Source organism: Caretta caretta, chromosome 7 (genome assembly GCF_965140235.1).
Source record: "Caretta caretta isolate rCarCar2 chromosome 7, rCarCar1.hap1, whole genome shotgun sequence".
Lineage (NCBI taxonomy): Eukaryota > Metazoa > Chordata > Testudines > Cheloniidae > Caretta > Caretta caretta.
This window is the reverse complement of record NC_134212.1, coordinates 25289917-25310177: the sequence shown is the minus strand read 5'-3', so window position 1 is coordinate 25310177 and position 20261 is coordinate 25289917. Positions and strand designations below refer to the sequence as shown.

The 20261-nt window shown below is 41.1% G+C and overlaps 1 protein-coding gene across 10 annotated transcripts in view; it reads right to left on the bottom strand.

Annotated features, from left to right (window-relative positions):
* Nucleotides 1–20261, bottom strand: part of DNAH12 (dynein axonemal heavy chain 12) — a 177429-nt gene that overhangs the window by 151854 nt on the left and 5314 nt on the right. For all 10 annotated transcript variants that reach the window (XR_012669209.1, XM_048856801.2, XM_075130315.1 and 7 more), the window contains 10 exons: nt 19000–19169; nt 13876–13966; nt 13504–13530; nt 11555–11744; nt 9768–9843; nt 8506–8664; nt 7551–7746; nt 6446–6634; nt 474–630; nt 262–353 (listed from right to left, as the gene is read on the bottom strand). Coding sequence is in view for 9 of the 10 variants with exons in the window: in XM_048856801.2 (XP_048712758.1) it covers nt 262–353; nt 474–630; nt 6446–6634; nt 7551–7746; nt 8506–8664; nt 9768–9843; nt 11555–11744; nt 13504–13530; nt 13876–13966; nt 19000–19169 (1347 nt within the window). In the remaining variant the exon portion in view is untranslated. The remainder of the gene's footprint in view (nt 1–261; nt 354–473; nt 631–6445; nt 6635–7550; nt 7747–8505; nt 8665–9767; nt 9844–11554; nt 11745–13503; nt 13531–13875; nt 13967–18999; nt 19170–20261) is intronic.

Genomic DNA, 20261 nt, shown 5'->3' with positions numbered 1-20261 from the left:
TCAAAATGACATGTACACATGTTAAATTGCAGAAACATTCTTTCAAATATTTAGATCTATGAATAAGAGTTATAAATTATTTAAAAAGCTTTAAAAATAATACTTTATTCTGATTACCATATTTATTCTGAAAAAAAAATCCACTTGTGGATACCCAATATGGTTTTGTGAGCTTAATGGCTGTACACCTATTTTTCTCTATTCTATTTTTTTAATTATTGCACAGAAAAATTATGCATAAAATGTAGAATTAAAACTTACAGCAGTATATTCATCAAAATTGTGTTCTTCTGCTTCAAAGCTCTCTATTCGTGTGTCTGCTGTACCATCTACAAGCCAACCATACCTTTCAACTGTAAGGTAATAATCACATTGAAACCACAATGCATGTACATAGAAGTAGGCTAATTATTTCACAAAATTCACTTCAAGTACTAACGTTCTCATACAAAATGCAGTCTTAGCTCACTTACCATATCTTTCAAAATGTTCTTTTGGACCTTCCAAATTGGCCTGGATTGCTCTCTTCAGTGTAGATGAGGCCCAAGCTATGACATGGTCAGCAAGTTCAGTGTCAAGGGTTACAGCGGTGGGCCCTCCAGCTAGCCAAGAATGTACTGTTTGAACATTCTAACAGAAGCAGAAAATGACAATTATATTAAAAAAGTAAAAGAACAACAATACAAGATTTAGATACATGTTCCTAAAATATAACTTGGAAAGGTTTTTTTAAAACTGGGCTTGCTGCTATTATTTATTTGTGTTGCAAAATCACCAAGAGACCCCAACCAAGATCGGGGCCCCATTTGTGCTTGGGACCACGCGTACACATGCACACCGAAACTCCCTGCCCCAAAGAGCCTACAATCTAAACAAATAAGATGGACAAAAATGTATTATTTCCACGTTACGGATGAGGAACAGAGGCATAAATAGATATACGGCACCCAACACCCTTACTCTGTGGTTAGCCCCATTGAAATCAATTAGGCTACTTCCAGAGTAATGTATCACTCAGTATGAATAAGGTTGTTGGAATCTAGCCTTCAGGTACTTGCCCACAGTCACCCAGGAAGTCTGTGGCAAATCTCAAGTCCCAGTCCGGTATCTTAACTATAAGACTTTAAACCCTCACACTTTAATTTAAGGGACTAGAGGTGTTAGCTATTTAATAGATATATCCTTTATCCAAAATGTTAGTCATTTGAATTAAGTTGATGATAACAACAAAAACAAAAGAAAAAACTCAGACTTTAAAAGTAAAAATCCCTCCTCCTCTCCACTGCTTAGTTCTACAGTCAGCAGAGTCTTCTATGACAAACATGACCGGAATTACTAATGTTAAAAAAACAAAACAAAACCCAGAATTTTTACTTATTATAATTAAAACACTTTCAGGCAGCCTAAATACATGAAAAGAACAAAATAAAAAAGGATGAGAGGAGGACACGACCATTTCTTTTTCCTTTAAAGGTCACCTTTAAGTTAAAATTCACCTTTAGGGGCAAGCTTCAGCCTGGCTTTCACCTATATTTGTGTGAATATTGCACATGCACATACACAGCCCTCACTTTACAGGTGTAAACACACATGTGCAAACTTTAAAAAAAATTCTAACATCTGTGCACAAGCAAGAAACAGTCACCAACTTTTTCCTGTAACTGTTGTTCCTCAGCTTGTGTTGCACATATCCATTCGACTGTAGGTACGCACGCACCTTGTGCACAGTTATCAGATTTTTCCCTCAGCAGTACCTGTCAGGGTGGCATGAGTACCCTCTGTTGCCTCATGCCATTGCATGCAGATATGAAGGGAGAAGCCGCTCCCAACCCCTGACAGTTCCTTCTTATAGGAAACAGAGAGAAAGGAGGGAAGGTTTGGAATGGACTTATGCAACACATCTCAAACAACAACAGTTACAGAAAAGGGTTAGTAAGTGTTTCTTCTTCTTCGAATGACTGCACATGTCCATTCCACTGTAGGTGACTCACAAGCAATTCAAACCAGAGGTGGGCTTGGAATCTACTAGAACAGGATTGTAAAAACATCTGTCCAAATCTGGCATCATCTCTAGACTGATGTGAGAGAGGGCATAGTGCAAGGCAAACATATGGATCAATAACCAGGTGGCTGCCTTACAAATGTCCAGGATGAGCCAGAAAGGTCTCGGAAGCTGCCTGTGATCTGGTCAAATTAGCCATCACTCTACTTTGGGTGCAATACCAGCCTTTCAGTACCATAGATGAACACATTTGGAAATCAAGGAAGTGATCCTTTGAGTGGATACTGGATGACCCTTTATTCTATCCAAAAATGCAATGAACATTCGTGATAAAGACCTAACTGGCTTAGTCTGATCCAGGTAAAAAGCGAAAGCTTTTCTAACATCTAGAGTATGAAGTTTTCCTTAATTTTTACAAGAACGAGACTTTGGAAAGAAAGTCAGTAAATAAATTGCTTTGTTAATATGGAAACTGGAAACCACTTGAGTCAGGAACTTTGGATGAAGTCGAAAGAGAACCTTGTCTCTAAAAAAAATTCTGTAAGGAGGCTCTGATAACAAGACTCACAGTTCCCCTACTCTCCTGGCTGAGGTAATAGCAACCAAGAAAGCCACCTTGATAGAAAGGTGTATCAGATAATAGATCTCCAGCTCCTCAAAGGGAAGACCCATCAACTTTGTTAGAACTAAATTTAAATTTCTACAGGAGGATCGGGCTATATACCTGTGTATATAATCTGTCCAAACCCTTCAGAACCCTGGTGGACATAAGGTTTGAAAAAAGCAAGCAGCTATCCAAGGGAGGGTGGAAAGCTGAGACAGCTGCCAGGTGACTCTGACAGAAATAACAGCTAACCCTCATTGCTTCAGAAACAATAATCCACTATATGGTGAATAGGAGCTTGAAGCAGGGAAACACCTTTCTCTGTGGACCAAATGGAGAATCTTGTCTATTTAGGAAGGTAAGCAGTTCTAGTTGAAGGCTTTCTCTATTTAGAAGAACTTCCTGCACTCCTTTAGAGCAACCTCCTTCCAAGGGTGTAAGCCATAAAGTATCCTCGTTGTCAGGTGAAGGGCATGCAGGAGGGATGATGTAGGAGGCCATGGTCCTGAGAGATCACATCTGCATCCTGCAGGAGTAACAGTGGAAATCTTACTGATAGGGCTATTAGAGTCAAAACCCAATGCTGATGGACCCATGCTGGGGCTATTAGTATATGGCGAGAATGGTCTTGTTTGACTTCAGACAAGATCTTGGACAGGAATGGCAGGAAGACATGCAGCATGCCCTTCAACCAGGGTAGGAGAAAGGCATCTGTCAACGAACCTGGGCTGTTGCCTGCTTGGGAACAAAAAAAATGACTTTTTTGTTTGCTTTTGTTGCTAACAGGGGGAGTCCTACACAGCTGGAAAATGGAACTGGACACTTCTGGATGAAGAGACCACTCATAGTGGTTTGTGAATTACCTGGTGAAGTGATCTGCCAGAGTATTCTGAATTCCAAGAAGGTAAGCAGCGTTCAGGCTGATAAAACTGGCAATGCAAAAATTCCAAAGCAGAGTTGCCTCTTGGCATAACTTTTGTGGACTGGGCCCCGCGTTGTTTGGTTACATGACTATTGTATTGTTGGCAAACACCAAGAAATTCTGACCCGGGATATGTGGAAGGAATGCTATGCAAGCCAAATGGATGGCCCAAAGCTCCCTAATATGCTTTAGATTTTGGAAAGACCAAAGACCTTGCATCTGAAAGGGGTCCTAAGTGAGCTCCCCAACCTAAATTCGATGCATCTGTGACCAGGGTGATTGCCTGTTGTGGAGAAGCAAAGGGAACTCCCACACAAACCCCTGAAGGTTCTATCTATCTGTCCAGGGAGAACAAGACCTGAATAGTACTTGAATAACCATTTCTGTATGATGGCAGGCTGATGACTACACCACAGCTAGCCAATCTTGCAGCTCCTTGAAGTGCATTCTGGCACGCTGCACCACACAAGTGCACACTGCCATATGCCTTAGAAGTTTGATGCAGTTTCATAATGTAGTGACAGGATGTGCCTTTAGAGCTACAGCAACGACCTCCATTGTTTGGAATCTCAGCCTTAGCAGGAAAGCCCTGGCCTCTGTAGAGCCCTGGACTGCTCCAATAAATTCTATTCTCTCTACAGGAGTCAGGGTAGATTTCTGCTTATTGATTAGGAGCCCCAGTGTGTCAAAGGTGGACTGTATAGTTGCCATGCTGGACAGTATCTGAGATCTGGACTGGCTTCTTACTAGCCAGCTATCTAGGTAAGACTCCTGACTTTTACAGGAATGCCGCTACCACAAGCCTGTGTGATTTTTCTTTTACCTCTTCCAGTTGGATATTCAAAGCTGCAGCCATCCTCCTCAACAAGTCCTGATGAGCTTTATAATCATTAGAAAGGGGAGAAGCAGACTCTTATCACCACCTCCTCAGGTGACAGAGAAGAACAGGTTAAGGGTTGTTGAGGTGGAGCCTTCTCCAATTCCTCCCTAGAAGAATCCAAAGGACACAGGTCCCTGTGCATGGTATCAGACCCGGTACTGGAGGTAGGCAGATGCTGTCCTGTTGTAGATGTTCCCGATGCCCAGCCAACATAGCAGGGTGGGAATGGAGTAGAGCTGCTCTACACTGTGGAGGGAAGCCCCAAGGGTAGCAAAAGGCCCACTGAAATGGAGGTGGGACCCAGTTATGTCCAGGCCATTGGTCCTTGGAATGCTGAGCATGGGGTCTGCTGAACAGATCAGCTGAGACACATAAGAGTTTACCTCAAAGTCATCAAAGTCTGATGAAGAGCCCTCTTCCTCAGGTTGACGAGGAGCTGACCCTGTCAGTACTGGTGAGACCGGTTCCAAGTCTGCAGACAGAGGAACTGGCGAGATCATCACTAGCTTCCCTCTAGATGGAATCCTCCTGAGGTGCACTTACCGTAGCAGCCACTGGTACTGAATGGTGCGTCGGGGCTGGAGCCGGAACCATTGAAGCATATATGGCAGATCCCAGTGTTGGTGAGAAGTCCTGAATAGCTGGGGAAACCGGTATTGACAGGTTCAATAATTACTGAACTGCATCAAAAGCCTTGGTCGTAGATGGCACCAGAAAAGAGCTCTTGGCTCTGTGGTATTGAAAGGTGCATTGGCACTTCAGGCATCAGTTTCAACGGGCCCGTCCTAGGCTCTGGAGTGAGCGACCCCTCTTGGTTTAAGGACTGTGCCTGGGAGTGCCTCTTCTTTGAGCACTCCTCTGTGTCATTGCCTCCACTTGTTACTGTCGCTGAAGATCTAGAAAATGCCGGTATGTCTGAGTCTTTAGAAGACTTATATTGCCTCTTCTTTGCTATTGCTGACAAAGGTCTGCCTCTTGAGTCAGTCAGACCAAGGGGAGCACTCCAAACAGATTTGAACATGCTTGGTACCTGCTCTGTGCAGGAAGGATCTGAAGACGGGAAAACTGCAGGCTCCATGAGCAGATTGTTGAGTCTAGCTGCTTTTTCTTTAAGCAGAGCTTGAACCCCCTACAAATGTCACCTTTGTCACTCACATACACCTCCCCCAGACTTTCAAGGCAGCTGGGATGCAGGTCATTCACTGGTATAGACTTGTCACCTGAGTGATAGGTCTTAAAACAAGGGGAGCAAGGCATGAGTCCGGTACCAGTACCAAAACGGAAACTTGTGATTCTATGCTATTAAATACTAACCTAAACTTACTCTTTCATCTAAACTATCTACAAAAATTTAAACTAGCCTAAAACTAACACAACAGGTACTATATACACTAAAGAGGGTAGAACTTTCAAATGCAAGGATAACAGCTCCAACAACCATTACTGGTCATATGAAGGAACTGATGGGGGTCAGGGATGGCTCTGCCCTTTATACCTGCATGCAGGGGTGTGAGGCAGCAAAGGGGACTCATGCCACCCCAAGAGGTACTGCTGAGGGAAAAATCTCCAACAACTGTGCACGAGGTGTGCATAAACCTACAGTGGAATGGATGCGCTTCAAAGAAGAAGTGTTGGGTTTTATGGGTCCAAACTCTATTTGTCAAGCTGCTCACAATGTTCTCACTGGGGAATAGTCTGTGAGACAGAGGGCATCCAGGCCTCCCTTTTCAGACTGTTTCATGCATATGTTGCCATTGGCAGCAAATACTAACCATCAGATGGCACATAAGCAAGTTACTTCTGCTCCTGATCCAAGGCACACCAAAACACACCTCAGAGCTCAACATCCTGACTGCCGTAAGGAATCATGCTCTGCATTGCAGAATATTTGCAGCAGAGAAGATACACCAGGCTACATTTCTACTTCTAAACTCTCTTCTGGCCAGGGCAGGATATGATCCTAAATTATTAACATCTTCATATACTCTGTAACGTTACACATACGAACTCCGGAGGTAAATAAAGATTAAACTGCACCTGCAGAGTCTGCCCTATCCGGGTCACTATAAACAGAATGGCTTCTTCCAGATCTTGAAAGTTTGGATAGAACTCCATTTTCTCATCATCAAAAGTCAATTCCATCTTAAACAATGGCAGCCATCTTTTGTCTTCAGGATCAAAGAGCTTCACATAAGCTTCAACGGTTCTTCTCAATAGCTCTTTCAACTAGACAATACCACACATTGACTTTATTACATGAGAACACAGAAAACTGTATCTCTTCCACTTTTTAAATAAATCAGGATGTCCATTTTATTTCAGTACTTTGAGCCTTGCCCAGAGTCTAATGAAATCAATAGGAGTCCTTCAACTGACTTCAATGGGGCATTAGATCAGACCCTTAAAAGTAACACCCACTTCTGTCAAAGTGTTTTTATCTGCTATTGTTACAATAACACAACTAATATTACTAGTACACCCAAGCATTACTATAAATGACAGAAAGAATATGATAAATATTTTTCTTTCATTTTTGTTTGCTTACTTTGTGCATTTGAAAGCCCTTTGTATACATTAGTTTCAACTTTTTTCCTATAATTTTTTTTCAGGGTTTAATCCTGAACACACTTACACATGAGCAACTTTAATCCCACTGAACATTATCCATATGTTTATGTATTTGCACGACTAGGTCCTTAGTCAATTTCCCTTCTTTGTATGTGTGTGTTTGTTTTAAAACACAGCAGCAGGGTAGAGGATTTTTTTTTAAAATATGGGAAATATAATTTTGCAACCATGAAAACTGGCTGGGGAATTCATCAATTTTATCTCATTTTTTTAACTGATTAGGTTTCAAGTGATTGTCTCTCTTGAAAAAGACTATTGAACTGTTTTATGTCTAAAGTTTTCATTCACCTTGGGGAAAATAAAAACACTTAATACTATCTAAGTCTTTTACTAAAGAAAACTTTTTAAAAATCTGACAATATATTTTCCTAATCTAACTGGATGCCAGGCAAGAGAGAGTTAACAATAATATTTTTAATTAAAAATAAGAGATGGTATATTGAACTGGCTTATTTAAAAATCACCAAATTATTACATATAAAAGTTAACTATTGTAGGTTCAAAAGATATTCACCTGGTTAGACATAAGTGTAGCCACACAGTTATAGAAAGAATCAACTTTATCTGACTTTACACCCTCTAATGCTTCCTTTCTGGTGAAGAGATTGACAACTCTTGGATACCATGTGTTCAGTAATTTCTCTTCCGTTTTTGAACAGTTTAAAGAAACATCATTCTTCAGTGATTCACAATCAATTGGACCTTTCAAACTGTTTACCAGAAAAAGAAAAATGAAGGACTGATTTGAAAATTAAATTCTACAGTCTAACAGAACAACTGTGTAGAACTGGGATCTTAGTGCTATACTATATCTACCTAACTATGCAGTCTATTCTTCCTTTAAAGAAAGGTAAGCCTAAGTGGCCCTCTTACAGTCAGATTGAAAAGCCCCAAAACTAAAGAAGAACTGATACTGGGAACAGGATCAGCAACAATGGTAAGGAAGATAAAACTGGATCTATCAACTATAAAGATTGGAGAAAAATAACCAAATGTAAATAGTAAAGGGAACATGTAAAAGTGGGAAATGAGCATTGGTGAAGTTTCCCTAAAGCTAGCAATCTTGCTAGAAGAGACTATATCAATTTCTTCAGGTAAAACTACAGGGAATCAATCCTACTACATGTCACGTCCTGGCCCACTGAAGTCAATGGGAATTTAGCCATTGAGTTCTACTGCTCATGAGCTGGCCCTAAGAGAATATACTCCCAACGTACTGATATTACTCATAATGTACGAGCAGATAAACTATTTGTGCACAGCACAGAGTAGGAAAATTATGTTAAATGTTTTACAGTGTGATGTTTCCTACTTATAGGACCTTGAAGACCCAAAATAACACTTTAAGTATTTCATTATTCATATATCAAATTAAAATAAATTGCAATTTCATACGATTTTTATTGACTACAAAAACACTGCTCATATAGCCAACATTTATAATCTTAATTCAACAAATGATATTTTACCTGACATTTGACAAGTCCACTATTAGTAATTTGGAAAATGTTGTGTAACCAATATCCAGTAAAATTTTCAGAGTAGGATGAAGAATGTGCAAGTTTGTGAGGATCTGACTTCTTGCTTGTATAAAACTGTTATGCCATGGTCTGGAAAAATCCAGACCTCTGAAAAAGTAAAAGCAACAAGTGAAGAGAACAAACAATACAACATATTAAAGAACTTCAGTAAAATATCCTCCAGATCTAAAAAGTGTGATTTTTAAAATAAAATAAATAAATTATATACAAACACACACTTATGCATGAAAGGGTGTTATGCGCATATCTTCAACAAAAGTTATATAAATAAACTGCCCACTCATCCATGAGATAATACACTCTATTTCAGATCAACTGGTTTTACCACAGTTTCACCATCATAAACTGTGATTTCATCAGATGTTATTAACTCAGAAGGGTCAGACTGGATTAGCATTTGAGTGAGAGATGCAAGTGCTGGTGATTCAGCAAATGGCACTCTTGCTTCTAAATAAATATACCAACAAAGCGTGACAGGGCATGCCATAATTGCCATCTTTCAGACCAAATTCAAAACCAAGTTCCAGACTACAACTGGTCATTAAAATTCCCATTGCACTTTTCAAGAGAGTATTTGTATGAACACTGTCCTAGTCAAATTCCAAATTAGGGAGTTATATTCTACCTAAATCTCCCTACAGATTCAACTGGGTATGATATTCTTCACTTCCTGTCTTAGAGCTGCATCCCGCACCACTGAAGTCAGTGGAAGCTTTGCCATCGACTTCAATGATTGCAGGATGAGGCACCCAAAGTGTAGTGCACTGTTGCTCTCTACCACTGAAAAGCCGCATTTCATTCTAGAGGTGGCTACATTTCAGTTGTGGGCAACATGATCTTTATGATTTGCATAATCAGAGCCAGAGTCTGATATCCTTATTCATATTGAATAACACCTTACTTCATTAGTCCCATTGACCTCATATAGAACTACTCTTGAAGAAGGGTGATGCTCTGTGTGAGCAAGGGTGCCAAAATGTGCCCTGTAGTGAAAAATGTTAAAGAATTAATGATTCATTTGGATGTAAATTGCTATATAGGAACAAGAGCCTGATTATTGCTGAATTGCAGAATCAATACTAGGGGTCCACTTATCCCATTATTGTGTTTATACATCTCAGTAAGAGTCGCCTACATGTAACTTAAAGCGTGATTAGTCACTAGGCTACTTCTTAACTTAATTTACTCACAAAGGCGATATTGGTAACGGTCCTTCCTTTTCATCTTCAAGTCCTTTTACATCAGGTTTCACAAGAACACTTCGCACTAGAATGCATTTATAAATATGTAACCATCAGAAGGAAATTCAACTATCTTTAATTTGCACAAATGGAAACTGGCAGGTATTTTCTCTGTCTTTCCCTGGAGAGGACCAAAACTTTGGTATGATGGAGATTTAACTATCACTCAAATCTTCAGAATATTTCCCCCCACAAAGGTCCCTGATGAGGCTATTTTAAAAGTTTGTATTGTCAAGTATGTTTTGTGGATAACTGATATTAAATAAGGAATCTCCTTTCCCATCCAACTGTCCCTTAATCTTCATAAGGTTTTGGATAAATAGTGCTTAACATGTAAAATAATTAGAACATTTAAAAAAACTTCCATTGGAGAGTATGTTGACAGGGCATTCTGCTGCCATAAGTGCCATCTTGTTCATATCAAATTCTAAACCAAGTTCCAGACTAAAAGTGGTCATTAAAGTTCCCATTTTTCAAAAGAGCATTGGTAGTAGTAGGGACACTATGAACATGCCGACAACATTTTAAATTAAAAGAATAACCCAACCTATTATTTTTAAATATTAGCCACAAAAATATTGGGTATAAAATTTTGTCACAAATACTTTTGCAGTTTCAGAAACTTTTAGTGCAGAAAAAAATTATGGAAGCTTTAGATTAAAAAAAAAATCTAGTTTTAAAATTCCACTTTCAAATCTTTTGAAAACACGTTTCAGAAATGTCTATGAAAAATCATTTCCAACAAAAAATATTCAGTTCCAGTTTTAAGCACCTCACTTTATAACTTGCAAAATAAAAGAAAGTAAGAAGGGCATTTGTCATTTGGTTCATCTTCACCTTACCATGATGTTGTTTATAATGTTTACTTTAATAACAGTAGAAAGTAGAAGAAAATTAATTCAAACATAAATTATTATATTATTTGTATTATTGTTACACCTAGAGGCCCTGATAAGAAATCAAGTGTGTATATAGTGCCCATTAAGCTAGGCACTATATACACACACATAACAAAAAGACAGTTCCTTACAATCTATATTGTGAGAGACAACAGGCAGGAAAAACAAGCAGATGGGGGAGCAGCACAAAGTAACAGTGAGACAATTTTGATTACACCAGCTGCCTAGCTGTTATCAATTATTTTGTAGGCAACATGACAGATGTTAAGTTTTCAGGAGAGATTTGAAGGATAACACAGTTTCTTTGCAGATTTTTACCAGGAGCTTGCCCATGCGTAAGAACTAACACGGGAAAAAAGGATGAGGGTGCTTGTGAGAAAATATGATTAATGAACAATAAAGGCTAATATCCCTGAAATAGAAGAGGCAAGAAAAAAGGGCTCTCTAACATAAAAATGATGAGTAACGCAGAGATAAACCAAGAAGGTTGTGTCTTCAGTAGGAAAATAGGTATGTTCTTAACTCAAGTAAAGTAACTGAAATTATTTAATCAAAGGTAACAACCAAGCAAAGACAAGACAGTTTATAGCCTTCACATAAGTAAGCAGAATGAGTTAAAGACTAGATGCCTCTATAATCTTTAACTCATCTTGCTAATTCAGGTGAAAACTACAAACTGCTTTGTCTTCACTAGATACTACTTCAAGTTAGTTAACTCGAGATAAGGACATCCCTTTTTTTCCCCAGTGATGATTTTCTGCAGCACCATTTTGAATGGATTATAACATGTACATATTCATACATTAATATTAACATAATGTATCTTGTCGCTCTTACCCACACATCTCTTCATGCTCATTTCAAAATCCTTTGTTACTTCATCTAAAAGCTCTTCAACCAGGAATTCTCTGTCCTTGCCTTCCATGAGGGACTGAGGCACCAGAGTGAGCATGGAGGTCAGCCACTGCTGCTGAATAGGGACTACTGGATTACTTTCCACACACTTCTTCATAAAGAGATAGTTGGTCTGAAAGGACAATAATATCATAATCATTAATCCTCTAAACCAGACTTTCATCACTTGAGTCAGGGTATCAATGGGATTATCATCCCATCAAAGTAATAACTAGTACACTGAAGGCTGCTCCAAGACAGGTAAAAAAATTTTGCCTGCCCCATTACTCAGAGACGGTGTATTGTTCTCTTTCCTGCCTCAGTTTCTGCTAATGCTTGTGGAGCACATCTTTGTGACTTTGATAACAAAATAGATAGCTTCCTCTAAGGCACTTCATGCTCATTTCAAAATCAATTGAGCTGGAGTAAATGACTGGTCTCTTGGGACTGGAACGTGTATATTTTGTGATTTTTGGTAAAGGTCAGTGGTTTTCAAATTTTTTTTCTGGGGACCCAGTTGAAGAAAACTGTTGATTCCCGTGATCCAATGGAGCTGGGGATGAGGGGTTTGGGGTATGGGAGGGGCTCAGCGCTGGGGCAGAGAGTTGGGGTGCAGGGGTGAGGGCTGCAGGGTGGGGCCAGGAATGAGGTCAGGGCTCTGGGCTGGGGGTGCAGGCTCTGGTGTGGGCCGGGGATGAGAGGTTGGAGTGCAGGAAGGGGTTTCAGGTTTGGGGGGCTCAGGGCTGGGGTAGGGGACTGGGGCATGGGATTGTGGTGTGGACTTACCTCTGGTGGTTCCCGGTCAGTGGCGCAGCCAGGGTGCAGAGGCAGGCTTCCCGCCTGTCCCAGCACTGCTGACCGCGCTGCGCCCCAGAAGCAGCCAGCAGCATGTCTAGCTCTTAGGCGGAGGCGCGCAAGCGGCTTCATGCAACTCTCGCCCACAGGCACCACACACACACCCCTTACATGCCCTACCCCAGTGCCTTACATGCTGCGACCCACTACTGGGTTGCGACCCAGCTTTGAAAAACAGTGGTGTAAGTGACCATTTTTCACTAAGTCCAGCTTGCCTGGGTAGCAAGATAGGCTCTCTAGTCTAAGGGGACTGTCTGTGACTCGATGGTAAGACTGTTATAGTGATCCAGGCAGGGCTGTCCTTACCCATATGCAAAGTACGCAGCTGCATAGGGCACTAGGCAGTTTGGGGCACCACATTTCCTGGTGCCCTGCGCAGCTGCATACTGCTCCAGCCCCTGCTCCGCCTCTTCCCCATCGCCCCCGCCCCTGCTCCGTTCCAGCCCTGCCTCTTCCCACCCCTGCTCTGACGCAGCCCCGCCCCCACTCCTCTGAGGACTGCTGCAGGGGCTGGGCCTGCACTCACCTCGCAGTAAGTAGAGCGACCCGGCCCCAGCCTGCTCCCCTCCCCTGGCTCCCAGCCGCACCGCCGGCGAGTGCTGGGGGGCAGTTCCCCCCTTCCCCTCAAGGCTGGGAGCCAGGGGAGCAGACCAGAGCGGGCTGGGGCTAGGGGGCGGTTTCCCCTCTGCACTGCCCCCATGGAGGCCTGGGGCTGTGGAGCGCACCAGAATGGCTAGGGATGGCCCTGGATCCAGGAGTTCACATTTGTTACTTGGGTTGATGAAATCTAATTATAGAACATACCAACGGTTTGGGGTGTCTATCCTGTTTTTGGCAGTCTGCCCTGAGGTAGACACTCACGGCCCTGAGCCACTCAGACAGCATGACAGCCACATCTTCCAAAAGGCAACTGTTAGAAACTGGCCTAATTTAACACTATTAATTCCTCACACACATGCAATTTCTGTATTATTTCAGCATAGGAATCATGCAGTATCTCTTTTAAGAAAAGAAGAATAGTAAACAATTTAACTCACTCTTCTTTTTTTTTGTTCACTGTTCATCTATAAAAATAAAATGAAAATATAACAAAAATAAGTCATATATCAAAGTAAGAGTGTAAACAATGATAAGCCAAATCAGAAAACTAATACATTAATATAAATCTTGATTCTCAATCTGAACAAATATTATTGCTACTCAAGGGCTCTACCCTACAAACATGTATGCATCTATATATTGACTTGAGTGGAACTACTCACATGGGTCAAGCTATTTATGATTTAATGCAAGATTAGGCCCTAATTTGCTAAACATTTGCAGATAAGAGACTAAATACATCATCAACAAAAATCAAAGATAACGTGATCAAAATTAAACATTACAGCTAAAAGGAATTAAAAACTCACAGTAGAAGGTAGTTCTGGCTCAGGAAGTGTGGGAACTCTCTGATACTTTTCTTCCATGGTTGCTTTATAATCTTTTAAAGCCCGGTCAATTCTGAAGTATAGTTTATAGTTGGAAACAATGTTAAAAACTTGTACATAATATTTTAAAAATAACATAATACAGTCATTTTAAAGTGCTGCAAATTCCTTTTTCATGTGTACCAACTATTCCAACTCTGTAGAGTAAGACTCTCCAACTTGCTCTCTCTTCTCTTATATAGTGAGATACCCATATCTTGGTCACAGTCAAAAGAAAATATTGTATGTGTGTGTGTATGTGTATGTTCACATTCATTCTAAGTTGAACATGATGAGTTAAACACCAGACTGGTACCATGATTGATTTTTACTTCTACCCCTTTCTTAAAGCATCTACAGTAGGTCCCAACCAATTGTGCATTGTCAATGATTGAGTAAAGTGAGGTTCCTGAGGAAGTCTAATTGTATTTTTTAAATATGTTAAGAAGCTAAAAACATGCTCTCCTTTTTACTGCATGAATTTATAAATTGAAAAATAAATAACTAAAAAAATTAAATGGCCATTAGAAGAGTTTAGATGACTGGTGTTGGCCTGTCATGTTGACCTTAGCAATCAAAACACTGCACCCCATCCCGCTTAATGTGAGTATACTGTACATTGACAAGTGAACATATGTATACAGTGTTCCAGATGCATCCTCCAGTACAATTTGGGCTGCAGATCCCCCAAGTGACAATAAGTCTATGGGGCTACACTCTCAGAATTTCAGTCTGCCAGGGAACTGAGAACCAGGAAAGGCCAGGCTGGTTAAGACATGCACTACTCTCCTCCCCCACAGTTTTCAAAGAAAACCCTCTTGAAGAAGGTCGCAGCAGTACAGCCATCATCCTTTCCTAGAGGTGAATCCCTCCTGCAGTGCAGCTAAATTTGTAAGATCACTCTATAACCTATCTCCATGAGGGTGAACCTGGCACAGTGAGTTTGCTAGCGGTACGGGAGACATGTCCTATTAGAACAATAGTCAATCACTATTAGACTCATTGGCAATAAGTTTGACATTAAAATTGCGTTTTAATATTCCCACCTAATGTATTCTTTATTTGATTAATGTTGCATCGGACTGTATTCAACATCAAGAGTGGATTTTTCTTAATTCTCATGTATAGGTATCACATTACAATTGGCCATCTAGTTTACAAATTAAAAATCAAAATAGCAATAACATATTTGATTACAGTTAGCAAGCCCATTCTTAACATACATAACAGAACAAGATCATTTTAGAGACTACAGGTTTATTCCTAACATTTCATGTCTTCCACATTTTAAATTTAAAATATTTTATTTGACATTTATAAGTGTATCTATCAAAATTTCTAAATATACATAAAATATTTTAAAAAAATAATCACAATTTAGAAGAGACCATTTACAAAAAAATCACACTTCATCTGAAAATTATTCATCTATTATTGCTCAAGATTATTTAAAATTGAAAAAGATGAAAGAGGAAAAACTGATTGTTGTCCATTTTTCAGTTTCTTTACTTTAAGTATTTGACAGCTGTTTTACTGTTTCCTTGTGTGGGGCTTTCACAAATCAATAAGGGAAAATCATTTTACAAAGTTGAAAAATGTGATTATAAAATCCACAAACATTGGCAAGGGGACTCAGGGACAGGTGTAGTACCTGAAACTATTTTGAATTTCTTTTTAAAACTGACTACGTTTCAGCTTTATAGTGTCCCTTTCAACAAATCAGAGGTATCATCTTCTCTTTCTCAACAGTACATTTATGATTAACAAGAATGGAATTAATGCTATTTTAAAGCTATTCACACAGTGTACAGTCTAAGACAGGGATGGGCAAACCTTTTGGCCTGAGGGCCACATCTGTGTATGGAAATTGTATGGTGGGCCATGAATGCTCATGAAATTGGGGGTTGGGGTGCAGGAGGGGGTGAGGGCTTCGGCTGCGGGTGCGGGCTTGGGGGTGGGGCTGGGAATGAGGGGTTGGGAGTGCAGGAGGGTGCTCCGGGCTGGGACCAAGAGGTTCTGAGGGTGGGAAGGGGTTGGGGTACAGGAGGGGGTCACGGGTGCAGGCTCCAGGTGGCTCTTACCTCAAGCACCTCCCAGAAGCAGCGGCATGTCCCCCATCCGGCTCCTACGCGGAGGCGTGGCCAGGCATGGCCAATGGGAGCTGCGGGGGCAGGGGCAGCGTGCAGAGCCCTTTGGCTGCCCCTATGCATAGGAGCCAGAGGAGGGACATGCCACGTTTCTGGGAGCCATGCAGAGTGGGGCAAGCCCCCAACCCCACTCCTCAGCTGAAGTGCCGGAGCAGGGCAAACCCTGGACCCCGCTCATGGGTGGGAGGATAAAAACGTCTGGAGGGCTGGATGCAGCCCCTGGGCCATAGTTTGCCCACCCCTGGTCTAAGGATAGGTATCAGTATTTAAGCAGAACTCCCCACTGATGGCATGATTATGACTATGAAATTATCTTGTAACATAGCTTCAAATAATGTATCTTAGGCCAACAATGACACTAATGTGAGGATCATAACTGACGTTATTCAAGAAGAATTAATTTAACAAGACAATTTAATATCAGACTTCAAGAGAACCTTCTCAGCCTATCAGAATGCATGTCAGCAGTCATTTTATTGTATAATAAATTACCAATGTGACATAGTTAACATTCTGAGCATTCCAAGGGGCCTCACTCTGCCACCACAGATATTAGTGGAAGATTAGGATTTGGCTTCAGATGTTAAGAACTAAAAATGCAGCGGTTTAATTTTGTATTTGTTAAGCTTGTATTGAGATAGACTGAAAGACATCCAGGGCAAGGTACCTTGCTTTCTGCTTGTAAGGCACCATGTAAATATATGACTTTGTATAACTGATTTTTATTGCTATTAATAAAAATACCATTGCTTCTCTTTTCCTCAGTATTAATCCAATTCCCTTGTGCTAAACTATTCTTAGGCCTTGATCCTGCAATCTGCCCTTACACTTGCAATCTGGCATTCAGCTCCACTGAAGGCAATAGGACTCTGAACGAATGCAGGAATTCCCCCTGCATGGGCCAGACTGCAAAATCCAGGCCTTATTTTATCTATTTTGGAATCAAATTACTTCCAAAGAAAATGGGGGGAGGGGAAATATATTTCTTAACTATAGTTTGTGTAAAAATAAAAATGTTTCAAAGTGTGAACATGTACGCGCATGCAGTGCACAAAATTACCTCATGACTCATACTTTTAAGAGAGATACATTAGCGTTATCCATGCAACTGAGTACTGTCACCACATTTCACCAACATGGCTCCAATCCTACAAAGACTTACACAGTGCTTAAGTTTAAATATGTTAGTAATACCATTGACATCAATGAGACTCACATGCTAAATTAAGCATATGCTAAAGCCTTTGCTAGACTGGGGCCTTAGTCTCCATTCAATCATCTTGAGGCCGTGATGTATTTTGTCTATGCTTCTTAACCCTATAGACCTAGGTTAGATTGCTTTCTTTGCACCGCTTTATCTTTGATCAAGCAAGCAAACACGCACGCTTTCAATGCCAACACTACTCCCAGGGTAACCTGATAGGTGTATTCTTAGCCCACATAATCCTTGCATTTATACCAACAGGGCAATCATACATCCTTAAGAAGTTGCAGAAAAAGAAATGCAGTAATTTAAAAGATAGTGCAATTAATAATTTTCAAATAAAACTTAGCAATAGATTTCCATGTTAATTTGGTTACCACTCAGACCTACAAAAATTACATGAATTACTCCTTCTAATGTCTTTGTAAATGCTTGTTCATACACAGGACTTGTAAAGAATTATTTGTGTATAATATTAATGTATATCAATCTATGAATAGGGTTCTGTGTCTGTCACGGAGGTTGCGGAAGTCACGGATTCCATGACTTTCTGTGACCTTTATGACTTCTACAGCAGCCAGTGTGGCTGACCCCAGGGCCAGCTGCTCAGGTAGCACTGAGGCCAGTCACACCAGCCACTGCTGGAGTGGCCCCGGGCCAGCCACACCAGCCACTGTTCAGGCAGCCCTGAGCAGCGGCCGGAGCGGCTGGCCCCGGGGACCACCCGAGTAGTGATCCTTGGGGCGGCCAGAGTAGCCACTGCTTGGCAGCCCCCGGCACCAGTCCCGGAGCAGCTATAGCAGCCACTGTCGGCAGCCCCTGGTGGCCATAGCAGCTGCTGTTGAGGGCCCCCGTCAGCGGTCCCCGGGTGGTCGGAGCAGCTGCTATCGGCGGCCCCCGGCAGGGGTCCCTGGGTGGCCGGAGCAGCTGCTGTCGACAGCCCCCAGCAGCGGTCCTGGAACGGCTGGAGCAGCAGAGGTTAGCAGTACCTGGCAGCGGTCATGGGGCACCGGAGCAGCTGCCAGTCGGCAGTGGACCCCGGCAGCTAGTGCTGTGGACCCCGCCCCACCTCAGCAACACCCTCCCTAGCAGCGACCCTTTTGCCCAAGATTTAGTCTGGGATATTTATAGTGTAAGTAATGGACAGGTCACAGGCAGTGAATTTTTGTTTATTGCCCATGACTGCCCATGACTTTTATTAAAAATACCTGTGACTAAATCATTGCCTTATCTATGAATCACCACAACACTCCTCTGGGACAATGCAAATCACTAAGCCCAGAACGAAGCATGCCAGAGCTGGGACCAGAGTTTTCTCTCTTGCGGGGACTCAGCTACAGAACAATCTTCTAGAGGAGTTCAGGCTAATCCAGAGTCTGGCCATCTTTAGTTAACAGTGCAAAACCTTCTTTTTTGAGAAAATCTTTCCAACATAACTGACACTCATTCCCAACCCTTCCACTCCACAAAGAAAACCCCTCAAGCTACCCCAAACAGAATTTTGACCCTATAAAGTGTCAGAGAGACTCCATGAAGCCCATTAGGGACCTCGCTATTGATTTTACATGGAAGACACTTTGATGGTAATGAGTACCATCATCATAAAACTCTAAGAAAGAAAAAAAGATTATTAAAACCTCTCAGCTGCCTAGGAATACAGTGACCCTTTAATCTGAATCTGAACGTAACTTATTGGCTGAATTATACAAAACTCACACTATCTGATTAAGCGTCTTTTGCTGTTCCTTGAATCTTCGGTATTTCAATAGTTTATTGTGTGATGCTGAGACACCAGCTGTCGATGACGTAGGTAAAACTATAGGTGGCAAGCGATTGTTCAAAGTCTCTTTATCAGTGGGTGGTGTCAATTTATTTGACAACGACATCTAAATGCATAATAAAACAAGAAAAATTTAATAGATTACTATATTAAATTGTACTTGCATGAGAAATAGAATGGGTTAGTCACAATAATTTCCACAATCTAGACACCAAAGCAACACAGGCTTCTACAATGGAAACATAGGCGCCGACTCTGTGGGTGCTCCAAGGCTGATCAGATGATCAGATGTATCAGATCTGATGAAGTGAGCTGTAGCTCACGAAAGCTCATGCTCAAATAAATTGGTTAGTCTCTAAGGTGCTACAAGTACTCCTTTTCTTTTAGCAAACATTTAGTGTAACTAAATTACCCATCAAAGAAATCTTGTGAAATGCTAATGAAGAACATAAGGACTTAAACAGAAAATGCTAATTTCAAAGCAAATGATCATTGTGTGTGATGATCCAGGGCAAAGACTCTGAATGCATTCCTCACTATCAGTCATCGAAGAAAAAGCCCATGTGGGTACAAAGAAAAGGAGTACTTGTGGCACCTTAGAGACTAACCAATTTATACAGTATAAAAGAGCAATAAATATGAATTCATTAAAAGATCCTTCATCTCTGGACTGTAAGGATTCTAACAGAGCAGAAAAACTGAACAAGAAGACAGAGATCCCCAGAGTTAATGTGAGTAGCCCAGGAAAAGACTTTTGGAAAACTAGCAGTTTATTACATCACTGCCACCATTTGGAGTTACAAACTGTGATTTACCTGTAATTATATTTTACCTGCTTTAATCTCTCATTCTTTTTTCTTAGCTAACAAACCTATAGTTAGTTTGCTACAGAATTGGCTGCCAGTGTTGTCTTTGGTGTAAGATCTGGAGTACCAGTTGATTTGGGGTGAGTGACTGGTCTTTTGGGACTGGGAGAAACCTGATATGGTGTGATTTTAGGTTTAAGTAATCTTTTATCACAAAGTTCAGTTTGTCTGGGTGACACAATAGAGTGGAAAGTCTAAGGGGACTGTCTGTGACGCCATGGTAAGACATGGTAATCTGTTAGTCTCTAAGGTGCCACAAGTCCTCCTTTTCTTTTTGTGGAGACAGACTAACACGGCTGCTCCTCTGAAACATGGTAAGACTGGTATAGTGA